This window comes from Hippopotamus amphibius, chromosome 5, assembly GCF_030028045.1.
Source record: "Hippopotamus amphibius kiboko isolate mHipAmp2 chromosome 5, mHipAmp2.hap2, whole genome shotgun sequence".
Lineage (NCBI taxonomy): Eukaryota > Metazoa > Chordata > Mammalia > Artiodactyla > Hippopotamidae > Hippopotamus > Hippopotamus amphibius.
This window is the reverse complement of record NC_080190.1, coordinates 136,405,532-136,419,221: the sequence shown is the minus strand read 5'-3', so window position 1 is coordinate 136,419,221 and position 13,690 is coordinate 136,405,532. Positions and strand designations below refer to the sequence as shown.

The following is a 13,690-nucleotide window of genomic DNA, read 5'->3' as shown; positions in this document are numbered from 1 at the left end:
CATTTTTGAGTTCTCATTATTAGGGTCAGAAATCTAGGACATGGGTAGGTTAGGAATGACCTGGCTGGAAGGAGGAGGAGTGGTATTGGTATAAACACTTCATGCAGGAGACTCTTGGCAGTCCGTCCTTTCTCATTTCCTCTCTTTTATGTAACACTGTTGGTTTCCATTTTCATTGATAATTGGAGGCACTGCAGGGAAGAGTGTCTGAATTTACTTTTTTAAGACAGATAGCTGTGGTATTGCCACCTCAGTGTTCAATGACATATAGGGAATAGTGATTTCTTTGGGTCATGTTGCTTCTTGGGATATGTTAATGTGCTTTAGGAATGACATTGATAATTTTAAAGAAAGGAGAAATTGAATGGTGACATTTTCTATCATTAGAAGAAGAGATTCTTGGTTCTTTACCTTATATTAGCCTTTTCTTGGCGGTTTAATGATCTTTAGAAAGAATGATCTTTAGAAGCTTGTTAACAATGCTCTCTTGTAAGAGTTTATCTAACATGGCATTTCAATTGAGTTTTTAAAATATTTCTTTCCAGTTAACAGAAGATGAAATTGCAACTATTCTTAAATCTACTTTGAAAGGACTAGAATATTTACACTTTATGAGAAAAATACACAGAGATATAAAAGCTGGAAATATTCTCCTCAATACAGAAGGACATGCAAAATTGGCAGATTTTGGAGTTGCTGGTCAGTTAACAGTAAGTGTAATACTTTTGGAAACACTTTTGGTTTACATGTCTAGGTTTGAGTGTGACTGAATGTTGATAATATCTTTTGGGGATTATGGAAAGAAATGCATAACTTCATTATTCTAAGGGAGAAGGAGCCATTATTTAGGTATTATTTATTACTTTTATTTACAATTTAAGAGACATTGAATGAATATGAAAAATGTATTGTCATCAAAATGCTTAAATATTCAGAAAGGAAAGCTACACTGTTCATTTCTGTAGCTTTCATTGTACTGTAATGACTGTCTTTAATGAAGGTAGTGGAGATAAGTTACTTGTGGACTCTTGGTTATTTCAGAATTCAAAATTCCTAAATATGTCATGTCACAACCAGTTGATATTTTAGGAAAACAGTCAATTTCAGATATGACCTATATCATTTGAGGGTTTCACATATGTAGTTTAAAGAATACGTTGGCAGATAGATTTCTAAGGTGTTTTTGTAGTAATATTTATGTCTGTGTAATGCTTTTGCAGGATACAATGGCAAAACGCAATACTGTGATAGGAACTCCATTTTGGATGGCTCCTGAGGTAATTCAAGAAATAGGCTATAACTGTGTGGCTGACATCTGGTCCCTTGGCATTACTTCTATAGAAATGGCAGAAGGAAAACCTCCTTATGCTGACATACATCCAATGAGGGTAAGAAAATGATGGAAAATGTCAATGTTAAAAGTGTTGCAGTTTTGCAGTATCAGTGTAAATAAAGAGTGAAAAAATTTACTTGAATTTGGGTTCTGTGCAAAAAAAATAGTAAAATTATCTGTCAGGGATTAGTGACTATCTGCTAACTTCTTTCCCTGCTCACATCCTTAATTGGGAGAAACAAAGTGAAGTCTGTATTTCTCTCTACAGTTGCTGTTTTTCTCCCCCCTAAAGTATAGCTGTTCAATTTCCCCATAATTTTAAGAGAAGAAAGGGTTGGTAAATCCACGACATTATTCAGTTCATTATATTCTGAATGTAGTCGTGGAGACTTGGAAGAAATCGCTTCTTTTCTATCCACCCTGCATATTGTACCTTTTTTGTGTTTTTGTTTCTCCATTTTTCCTTCTCTGGTCTGGCTAATGTTAAAAAAAAATCCTTATTTCTAATATTGCTATGTATCTGTAAGTGAATTAAGCTTATTTTTTTAGTGCTTAGTGAGAAAATGGAATTCCTTTTTTGAACATTATTATATGCTTCTGTGAACTCCTTTTCCAGGATAAAATTTTGAGTTTTAAATGCCTACCTTGCATATTCAAGTCTAATTGCCAGCGCTTTAGGGTTTGTGATGATATGGTTTTTAAATTTATTAGTACGCAAATCTCAATTCACTATAGATAAGTGCATTTATCTTTGTAAACTTATTGCCCTCTAGTGGTTGCATTCAACTCAAGAAGAAAGGATATAGGAGAGAAGGGAGAAAAAGAGGGAGGGTGGGACAGAGAGAAAAAGAGGGAGGGTGGGACAGAGAGAGGGAGAATGTGTGTGTGTGTAAAGAAGAGAAGAGAAGATGGTTTCAGGGTGACTGGGGAAATGTGTGAAGTAAACAGATGGGAGGAAGAAGAATGCAATATTTTAGAATATTTGAAGAAGAATAAGTTAGAATTATATCTAATATTACAGTGCTATTGTGGGTTGAATTTCAATACTGTAGGTAATAGTGTACTATACTGAAGTATTTAAAAATCTGCCTGCAACTTAGAGTTCTTTGAAGAATATAATTATATGTAAAAGAATGTGTCATCTTCCTTGTACATATAAATTCCTCTTGCTAGGGTGAACCATAAAAATTAGCATGAATTGCTTGAAAATATTAAAATGAAATATAACAAGGTCAGCATAAAGTCAACAACACAAATTGTCATTTCTTTCTGATTATTAGATATCTTTGGTACTTTTAGTTAGAATGTTTTTAGGGTGACACTCAAACTAGATGTATTTGAGTTTGAGTTAGTGAGGTTAGCTAAGCTATCCAAGACAGTCTAGCTAAGTGACAGAGCTGGGATTTAACCCAGGACTTAGATTATTACTGTTCTGCTTCCTCCAGTATAAATCTTATTTTTCCCAACCAAATAATCCCACATATTAAGTTTGACCATGAGGTAGTCTCTCTAGCAGATAGCAAAGGATTTAAAAAGTAAAACACACTCATGAGAGAGTAGTTTCTCTCATCGCAAATTACATGACACTACTCTTTCACAATCAAGTATACTCCTAATCCAACATGATTTCTTAAAAAAAAATACATACAAAAAATATTTATATCCATGTCTAAGAATTGAAAACTGAGTCTACCTTTTTATTAATAAAAAAAAAAAATCCATGACCTCCTTCTTGCCCAATTAATAATAAAATCAAATTGAAAAATTCTGGAAGACTGGGCTTGGTTAGGGGTGCCAGTTAAGTAATACCCATATCCGGCACTCTTACACATCTTCCATTTCCCAGTTTCTGCTGTATGTGACTGGGTAGACACCTGGCCCATCTTAGTGTGTGTGCATGGCACTGCCTCTTGGAAGATGACTCACAAACACTTAACATGGGGGGCAGAGGACAAGTATCTTCATTTTGTCTGAGAGTGGACAAAGGGTTATGGGAATGTTAATTCACAGAATTTAAATGTCTTGATGGGAATGTCTTGGATGAAGATTTCTCTTGTAAAGCTTGAGATAGCGGGGTGCAGCCTTTCTCTGTGGTCTGACAAGTCGGTGCCCTTGTCGGGGTGCTGTGCCAGTTCCTAGAGAATGCGTCAGCCATACTCCTGCCCTGCCCCAATGGGGGCTTCAGCACTTTGCCCTCGGACATCATATGGCCAGAAATCACAACTTAGTGGCAAAGCCCAGGGTCCCCTTTTTCTCTTGGTTTACATAGTTAAATTTTGGCTTGGATGACATGTTCTGTGCTTATGAAGTCTACTCTCGTACTTTTCATTTTATCTTTTTATCCCCTATGGTAATTTCCTAGGGCTGGGTGGGTTATTTGGTGGCTTAAAACAATAGAAGTTTATTCTCTTACAATTCTGGAGGCCAGAAATTTGCAGTGAAGGTGTCGACAGGGCAGCACTCCTTCCATAGTCTGTAAAGGAGACTCCACTTTTGCCTCTTCCAGCTTTTGGTGGCTGGCTGCCAGCAATCCTTGGCATTCCATGGATTGTAGCTGCATCACTCCAGTCTCTGCCTGCATCTTCACATTACCTTCTCCTCTCTGTGTCTGTGTGTTTTCCTCTTCTGTGTGTCTCACATTGCCCTCTTCCTGTCCCTCAAAAGGACATTTGTCATTGGATTTAGGGCCCACTCCAATAATCCAGGATGATCTCCTGCAAAGATTTTTTTTTTCCAAATGAGGTTGCATTCAGAGGTTCTGGGAATTAGGATGTAGACATATCTTTTGGGGGCCACTGTTCAACCCACTATATCCTCTGTAATGTATTCTTTTTTTTCAAATTATATGTAGTTTAAGATAAGTAATGACTAACTTCAGGACATATCTCCTTGTCTTTCTTTTTCCTTTTTTTTATATTGATAAAATATACATAACATAAAATATACCATTTTAACCACTTTTAAGTATACAATTCAGTGGCAGTAAGTACATTCACATCACACTGTCTACTACAGAAATTTTTATCATCCCAAGCTAAAACTCTGTACACATAAAACAATAACTTCATTATCTCCCCCTCCCAACACCTCATAACCACAGTTCTGCTTTCTGTCTCTATGAATTTGACTGTTCTAAGTGTTTCATGTAAGTGGAATCATATAATATTTGTCCTTTTGTGTCTGGCTTCTTTCACTCAGTATAATGTTTTCAAGGTTCATCTAGTATTGTAGCATATATCAGAATTCATTTTATTTAAGGCTGAATAATATTCCATTGTATGTATACACCACATTTTGTTTAGCCATTCATCCATATGTGAGTTGCTTCCACCTTTTGGTTGTTGTGACTAATGCTACTGTGAGCATGGATGCACATTTATCTCTGTGAGAGCCTGCTTTCAATTCTGTGGGTTTATACACGTAACTGGGATTGCTGGATCATATGGTAATTTTATGTTTAAGTTTTTGAGGAACCTCCATACTATTTTTCATAGCATTGTGCTATTTTACATTCCCACCAGCAGTGCACAAGGATTCCAGTTTCTCTACATTCTTGCTAACACTTTTCTGTCTTTTGATAATAGCCATCCTAATGGGAGTGAGGTGTTATCTAATGGTTTTGATTTGTATTTCCCTAATAACCAGTGATGTTGAGCATCGTTTCATGTACTTATTGTCCATTTGTGTATCTGTTTTTTGGAGAAATGTCTATTTAGGTTATTTGCCCATTTTTAAATTGGGTTGTTTTTTGTTGATGAGTTTCTGGTCTCATTTTAATTGGCTTTTCTCTAGTTCGGTCTGTCTTTTTCTATTTGCTGTCTGAAGTCTCCTAGTCCTTTGACTTTTTACTGCTTCCGTTTATTGTTCTTCCAGCTGTCCCCTGTCACTTTTTGTACCCCAGTTCTAATACTCAGTCTAAGTCCCTTTATAATCCTGTGTAATTAGCCATTGGGAGGTCTTTGAGTCAAAACAGATTTCAGATTTGCTAGTCTACAAGTAGAGGATTGCTTATTTGTATTTAATTTTTATATTACTTTGCTTTGTGCAATAGATGTGTTCTGGAGAATTTGTGTAAATATTTAATAGTTGTAAATTGGCATTTAACATTTTTTGGATATTTTTTAAAAATAATTTTTAATGATTCCTTTATTGATGAGAATAACACTTGAAACTTACTTGCCATGTAATTGTGTATATTTTTATGATGGGACATATCCATTTTAGCAAATATACAAAATTTAATCATTAATATTAAAATATTTTTCACTTAGTATTAATATTAAAATAAGAGAAATGCATATTCTAATGTGGAGGCAGGAAGTCAACCTTTGGACCAGTTGGAGAATATATCTGCTGTCCTACATTGGTTATTTTGTGTCAGAGAAACTCAGTGTCACCTAAGTATGGATGTTTGATTTTAAAGGCAAGTATCCTGGAATTTTCTTCTTATATTCTTTTACTTCTGTTCCCCCTTTCTTTATTTCCTTCTACAAATATTTAGGGCACATTTATCATGTCCCAGTGGAACTTTGAGGATGTAGTGGTAAGCAGAGCAGGTATGTTTCCTGTTCTTTTGGAACTTCCATTCCAGTGATAACTAGCATTCTAATGATAGAATTATTTAGCTTTCCGTGTGTGTGTGTGTGTGTGTGTGTGTGTGTGTGTAGGGAGAATGCATATATATTCAGTTTTTTAGAAAGTGAGACCATACACTGTAACAACTTTTATTCAATTATAGGTCTGTATGTATATTACAAATTATAAAGGATCGTATGCCTATATGATTTTTATTATTTTGGCATTCCATACATTTCTTGTTTTTCTCCTTTGAACTTATCCTTATCTTCCTTTTTCCACCTTTCTCCGCACTGCTGCCTTTACTTCCTTTGACTGTTCCCTGTTGCCTAACTGTGTATACATGAATGCTCACACAATCCCTTTTATACCTTTATTTTTCTTTCTTTTCACACTGCCTCTTTTCCTCCCTATCTGTTGCCTATATTTTTCTGCCTGATTATTTAAAGTGATACCTTGATTCTGTTAACTATACTTTCAGATCAGAAATAGCCAAGGATCCAGAGGAGTGGGCAAATTGGATCATTGGAGAATTTCAGTACTACTTTCAGGACATGTGGTTTTTCACTCTGAAAGTTAGAGTTGTTTTGCCCTGTGGTCCTAATACATGTGGGAGTACAAGGCATTCCAGCCCCAAAATTGGGGATTAAGGTTTATTACAGTGACAATTTCAACATATTTCTGTCCAGTTGGAGTTATTATTCTTGAAGAGATGAATAAGCAAGGAAAACAGAACAAACAGATCTTAACTTCCCTTGGTTAGTCGGCCAAGGTCACCCCTGTAGGTTTCACAGGAAAGACAAATTCCCACTGTTAATATATAATCAAACCTTGCTGTTGGTGTCGCCAGGTCCTCTGTAAACATGATTAGTTTGGTAACTTCTGAGGAAGCAATCATTATTTTCTCACTGACATACTAATTATGTGAATATAAATTGTAGTGTTGGAGACATAGTTCCATTAAGTATTGCTTAGATAAAGAATTGCACTAAGAGGATCGAGCTGCTTTGCACCCAGAGCGGGATTGGGACTGGGCATCCCCTCCTTGCCTGGGCTGGGCCCTGCCCCATTCTGTTTCTCCTGGTTGAGATGGGCTCAGCCAAGAGCGTCCCAGTCACTAGTGTGGCCTCCTCCGCACAAGCTTCTGGCTCTAGTTGCGGGCCGGTGTTCACCCAGCGCCGGCGTCCTGTGCGCTCCCATTCAGGTAGAGAGCTCTCCACAGCCAGACCTGTCAGCAGGGGAGCAGCTCTAGGGTCCTAAGCAGGCCCAGGACTCAGATACCCAGTCTTTTACCCTTGGCATTGCATGGACACATATGAAGCCCAGCGGAGAGCCCCCAAGCCCACTGGTGAAACAGCTGAGTGATGTATTGGAGACGAAGACCCCAATTACGTCTTCCCCTGAAGGCTATTCTGCCCCTAGAGACACCTTCATCTTCTCAACTGGACTTGCCTCTGGGCACCCAGTTTTCCCTTGAGGACCAGAGGCCACCTTGGAGCCAGACTGAGATCTCCTCCAAACAGGTGTTTGCCGAGGAGGAAATAGGACATCCCTCAGAAACCCCTATAGCCAGTCAGGGCTCAGACAAGCCCTTGCGAGACCCTGAGACTCCTCAAGCTTCAGGTTCTAAGTGCAGCAGATGGAAACCAAACAGCAAGGTGCTAGGGAGATGTCCTTTCACCATCCTGCAGGAAGACAGCTACCCCCGGACTCTGACGTCACAACAGGGTAAGCGGCCTTCTCCCATGAGTGAAAATGTTAGGGAACTAAAGGAAGGGCCATTCTGGGAACTGGATGACTTCTGAAAATTGGAGGGCGAGCATGGAAGCAAGGCCAGGGCCATGGCAAGGAAAATCAGCACTTTCCTTTGGTAGATTACTAGGCTGTGCATGGCCCCAACACTGGAATCACCAGGGGCCTAGAGATATTCTGTGTTCTCTCACCCCTTTTTTTCCCTGGGAGACTGGAAAGGCTTGTTTTCTTCAACTCCCCTTATATTACCAACTCTGGGACTGAGAGCTTCCTTGGCTTTCTTTGTGCCTTATGTGTTTCTGTATATTAAAGGACATGATTAAAAAAAAAAAAGTATGCTAGAATCCTTCTTTTTAAAATTTTAACGTGGGATACTGACAAAGGCAATATTTCTCTGTATTTGTGTGGGAGCATTTGCAGGAGACAATTTAAATTGATTTATTAATGATTGAAAAATTATTTACATATCATACTTCTTTGACTGTGATGCATAGTATGAAATATATTTCACATCATGACCTGTTATGCACGTGCATGCATGCGTGTGTGTGCACACGATTGAAACAAAATATACATAAAACAGTACTTACCTACGCATGTTCATAATGCGTCACATGTGAAACATGTTTCATATTGTGAATCACTATTTGTGATCCACTCTGATTTCTATTCTATCACTGTCTTGTCTTCTTCTATTGTATTTCAACTTTTCATTAAAAAAAAAAAGTGGTCCAAATCCATTCAGTTGATTTCATGACCCAGTATTGGTTTGTAACTTGCATTTGAAGAGCAAGAATCACTGTACCAACCTTTGGAAATTTGATTTCTTCCAATGCCATAATGCTTTCATTTTACCACATGATAGTGGTGTGACCTGGTGTTTGAGACTTGTGATCCTGAATCAATTCTGTTATCTGTGAAGTAGTTATAGTGGACTCTCAATTGTTTACTTCACTGAATTGTTGTGAAGATCATATAAGACAATGTAAATGAGCAATACATGTAAAATATTAAACACTTTAGAAGTATTAAGTAGCATTATTAAGTTTTCAAGTCTCAAACTGAGATTGTGAATTAGTTCAAGTTCTTGCGGAGGATACCTATTTAATCATATTTACCTTTGTTACTTAGGGAGGTATTGGCTATGGAAAGGATCGGGCAGCTGCTTTATCATCACCTTATTTTGTTTTGGGTTATCGAGTAGGATTTGAGGTATTGGGACCTTACACAGTACCCAAGGGAGTTTATTTCCAGCTGGGGGAGGTTGCTGAAAGCTTTTAAGCCCTTGCTTATGGCTGTTGAGATGACTTCTGCAGCCTCTACTGGAAACGATATGGAAATAATGAGCCCATGAGGACAGAGAGCCATGTGGACTCCTTTTTTTTAATCTCAGGTCAGACTGTGATATACAGATGTTTTATACTTCATTTTTACTATATACTCACTCAGTAATGGAAACTGTGATTCATAAGAGAGTAGAATGAGTTTTTTTTGGAGCAGAGAATTCAGAGTCAGTGGACCCCCCAAAATTGCATTTAAATATTGGTTTTTGTGCAGATGTGCATTTTTTTGGTGAGAGAGTTCACAGTTTTCATCAATGAAAATAAGAGTTTCTTGACCCCCAAAGATTGAGAACTGTGGCTCTCAGTAATAATATCAGTGACCCTCAAGGGAGTTTCTTATTATATTGTATATTTAGGCTATGGTTTTGTTTATTATTTACTTTATTACAGCATATTCCTGTTCTGTGTTTTAATCTGGGACAAGTAACTGTATATGCATATTGCATCTATGATTTCCCCCCAAGCCCCCAAAACTTTTTACTTCTGGAAAGGTTAGTTTTAGGTATGTCTAATTATTGTCTGAATTTCCTCATTCCGCTGATTTAAAAAAATCTTTTTTTCCTCTGAATTGTCATATCACCTTTTCTATGTCTTTATCATGGCTTTTTTTTTTAAACTTACTATGTATTATAGTAATGATTATGTTGTTGCCTTATTTCCTCTACCAGATCTAAGTTTTAAATGCAGATGTGTTTCATCTTAGTGTGTCTAATCGAACCTATCAGAGTGACTTACATAGGAGCATCCAGTAAATGTTTTTGTTGAATACACGCTCAATTCCCTTTCCTATCTCAAAGATACTTTGTGGTGTTAATACTGAAATCTAGCAAGCTGAGATTCTTCTTTCTTGCACAAATAATAATAGTGTACTTGTAGGTTAGAATAAGAGTGAAATAAACTAGTAAATGAAAGTAAATGCTAATTAAATACAACTTGAAAGCGCTATCATTGCTCATGGCTTGACTTTCAAACTTTTACTAAGTGTACTTTATTTATTTAAAATTTCAATTTTAAATTGATTTTCTTTCTTTCTTTCTTTCTTTCTTTCTTTCTTTCTTTCTTTCTTTCTTTCTTTCTTTCTTTCTCTCTCTCTCTCTCTTTCTTTTTTGACTTTAGATCCTGTTTACATGTTGGAGATCAGAAAGACTTAATGTTGGCCTCTGGACAGTAGCTTTGATTTGCTAATGGGTGTTGAAGGTCTTAAAAGCAATTGTATAGACTTACTATATTGATCATAGTAAGTTTTGTTGTGTTTTATTTTTAAATCAGTCATGGAAACTGTTTAGGCTAACATTTATTTTAGAAGACATAAATATCTAGGTGTGCTTTTTTTAGGAGGTTGGGAGGTATCTGAGGGCGGGTGTTGACTCTGTAATTTCAAGTGTATAACACTTAAAAATTCATGATTTTTTGGAGGAATTGCTGCCTAAAGCAAACTTGACTTTTGAAATCATGGCTGATCAGACGTATTTTTTAAAATGAAGATAGATAGGACATATCTGACAAACAAAAACTACGTATTTTAGTTAAATTCTTTCAGAGTAGAATTTTCAGGTCTCCTAGAGGACTCTATTAATTACAGATTATTTGTTTGATTATGTTAACTTAGTTTTCAGTATAACTTTTACATGAATAGGATCATCTTCGTTACATCTGGCATCATTTAAATAGCATAATTACATGTAGTTGTGCTATATAATGAAAGGTAAGGGATAAATGATCAGAGGTGACTTTATAAGCATTGCAGTAAGTGACTTATAAACTGAAGGTCACCATTTTAATTGGAAGGTTTGTGAATCTCTTAAATTCTGTAATCAAATGAGTGATATCAAAGGAAGAAGTAATTTAACATAACAATTGTGGCTTACGCTGAACATATGTTCCTGTTAATAAGTTGCGTTATAGTCTTTAAGGACTTGTATGTAGTTAGTACATTTTGGTTCATTTGATACCCACAGTTTTTCTTAATTTTTATTAGTGAATTGTTACAGTGGTTAACAAGAAATACACAGATTTAAGTTGCAATAGTTTTCCCAGGGTTATATGATCTAACTTCACAAGCTTCTTGAACATATGTAGATGCTTTTCTGTTTTGCTTTCGTTATGACATACAATTGATATAGGCAAGCATGAAAGCTTGGGCAAATTTTCATTGCTTTTTCTGGATCTTGCTCAGGTTCTGTGGTATTTATGTAAAGCACAGTTTTGTTACTTGGGAATGCATGTTGAAATTATCATGTGCACTATTTTGCTGTAGGCCCGTTGGCACTGCCACAAAGGTAATACACTGCCAGTAGGCCATTTCCTTGTCGGCTGCATTTACAATTTAATAGAAATATTACATGACTTTTTAAACAAGTGTTTTGGCAGGGAGGAAATGGCAGATTCCTTACAAACAAGCATAGCTTCCTTTCCTTAACCACACTCCAGCTACTCAAGAAATTGTACTTGATTTCAAGTTTGGGGGTTTGAGGGTAGAATGGGAAGTCAGGTTGAAACAGGAATGGCATTGATATTTACTATAAAATAGTTATGTATTTTTAACTGCTGGATTTTGTTACTATATAGTTTCAGTGAGTGACAACCAATATATTTCTGAATTAGGGCTGAGGTTATTTTTATGCACTTCGCCTGGCTGGGAATACCTGGTTTTGATTGGTTGAAAAGGTCAGGACCACCAGATCGGCTCTAAGATGTTAGTTTACTTTTTGTAAGTTTTTTATAGTTTTGGCTTTGCTGTATATTTTGGTCTTTATGACATTTGCCTAAGAACTACTTCTTTCATATCAACTATGATTTTATCTTGAAGATGAATCACTTTGTGGGGTAGAGAATATGGAAAGAAAATTTGGTAGACTTGTTAGCACTGATATACAACATAATGGATTACTAGTACATCTTTTGGTCAGTTTGTTTTAGTTCTCTATTATGTGTTTTGAATTCGAAAGGTCACATTTACAATTTTTTTTCTTGGATGTTATTCCATCCTATCCCATTCTTATTTTATTTAGTTCTTTGAATCTTAAATCATTTGTAGTTTTGGGTAAAATGCTGACCTCTTTAATTCTAAAGTATTTTATACTTTTCGGAACTCTACAGGGAAAAAAATTACACTTTATTTTCAGCCTTGACTGTGGCCACATTTTACTTTCTAGTGTAGATCTCGGCTTTTTCTACTGTACGGAAAGAGAACAGTTTATACTTAGGTCTTTCCCCTTTTCTTTTCTTATTGCTTCTGACTCCTTAGCCAGCTTACCTGGCAGCTGTAGTAAGTTATGCTGTTGTGGTGCGGTAGAGACTGGCATTGGGTGTGTTCTTATAGCCATCACAGCATTGGCTTTTGTTATTTTCCATGTTTCAGTTTGTTGGTAATGGACATATGGACGTCATATGTTCCACAGAGTACTGTACGAAGCCAATTTGAACTGTTTCCATTTGCCTCAAGTCCAATCATGATATTTATTTTTCCATGGCACTTACCCAGATTATCCATACCTCCTGCTTAGCTTGTGTCCCTGCCACCATGGACTGTATTTCTTCTGATTGCCTCCAGTTTTTCACAGTATCTAATTGCCTATTCCGCCTTAGCTTTCTTTGCACAGCATTGATTGATGTTTATAAAATATCCCAAGATCTTTTAGATAACAGATCCTCAGGTGCATAGAAGTATGATATTCAGCTCGTTTTTTGTTTATATATAAGGAAAAGTTTTATATCTAGCCTCATAGAGTAGAATTGAATAGTCTAGTGGAAAACTTAGAAGAGTAACTGTGTGGTTTTAGCCAATATTGCTTACTTTTTAGAATCAACAATAACGGCATTGTGATCTCCCAGAGAAACTTTGATGTAACAAATCAGGTCATAATTTTATTGATGAATTTTGACAAGATCCTAGATGCTCCCTTTTAGACTTGAGAAAATATGGCTACATTACTGTTTACCATGGTTGTTCTTCAGCTCTTAGCCCTCTGTAAAGTCATTTTAGATACTGATTTTCAGAATATGAATAAATGAGTTGCAGTCATTTCATGACATTAGGTGAGTTAACTATTACTGTGATTTGGAAGCTTTGGCTTTACACAGGAATGCATTTATTCATTCATTCAGCAGATATTTACTGAGCCCCTACTATGTGCTAGGAACTGTTCTAGATGCTGAGGATGCAGTGACAGCAAAAAAAAAAAAAAGAAAATTTCTCTTTATTGAGCTTATATTCTAATGAGGGAGAGAGATAATAAGGAAGAGAAGTAAATGCAACATCTAGTATATTAGTAATAAGTCCTACGGTAGAAAAAATAAAGCAGGGAAATGAGATATAGGAAAGTTCAGCAGTGGGGTGGAGTGATTGATGTAAAGTATTGGATTGCTAGTGAAGGCCTCACAGAGGAGATGACACTTGAATAAAAACTTAAAGAAAGTGAAGATATCTGCATACAGAATATGCCAGGTAGAGGCAACTAACTGCAGGTTCAGTGGTCCTGAGGTGGGGATGTGCCTGGTAACTCCAGGTGTGGATCATAGAGACTTGAAGGTTACAGTAAATACTTAGGCTTTTATTCTGAATGAGATGAGAAGTCAGTGAGGGTTTCTGAGTAGAGGAGTGACATGAGAATAGCCTGAAGAGTTACAAGGATGGAATCACATAAACTAGTTTAGTTTGGGAGACTTGTATGAACCGTGCAGGAGA

The 13,690-nt window shown here is 36.5% G+C and overlaps 1 protein-coding gene and 1 pseudogene across 1 annotated transcript in view; both read left to right on the top strand.

Annotated features, from left to right (window-relative positions):
• The window catches only part of STK3 (serine/threonine kinase 3), a 316,883-nt gene that overhangs the window by 93,459 nt on the left and 209,734 nt on the right, over positions 1-13,690 (top strand). Inside the window, exons 5-6 of the mRNA XM_057735647.1 lie at positions 546-710; positions 1,221-1,388. Coding sequence (XP_057591630.1) covers positions 546-710; positions 1,221-1,388 — 333 coding nt within the window. The remainder of the gene's footprint in view (positions 1-545; positions 711-1,220; positions 1,389-13,690) is intronic.
• Positions 6,998-7,790, top strand: LOC130853330 (cell division cycle-associated protein 3-like; annotated as a pseudogene).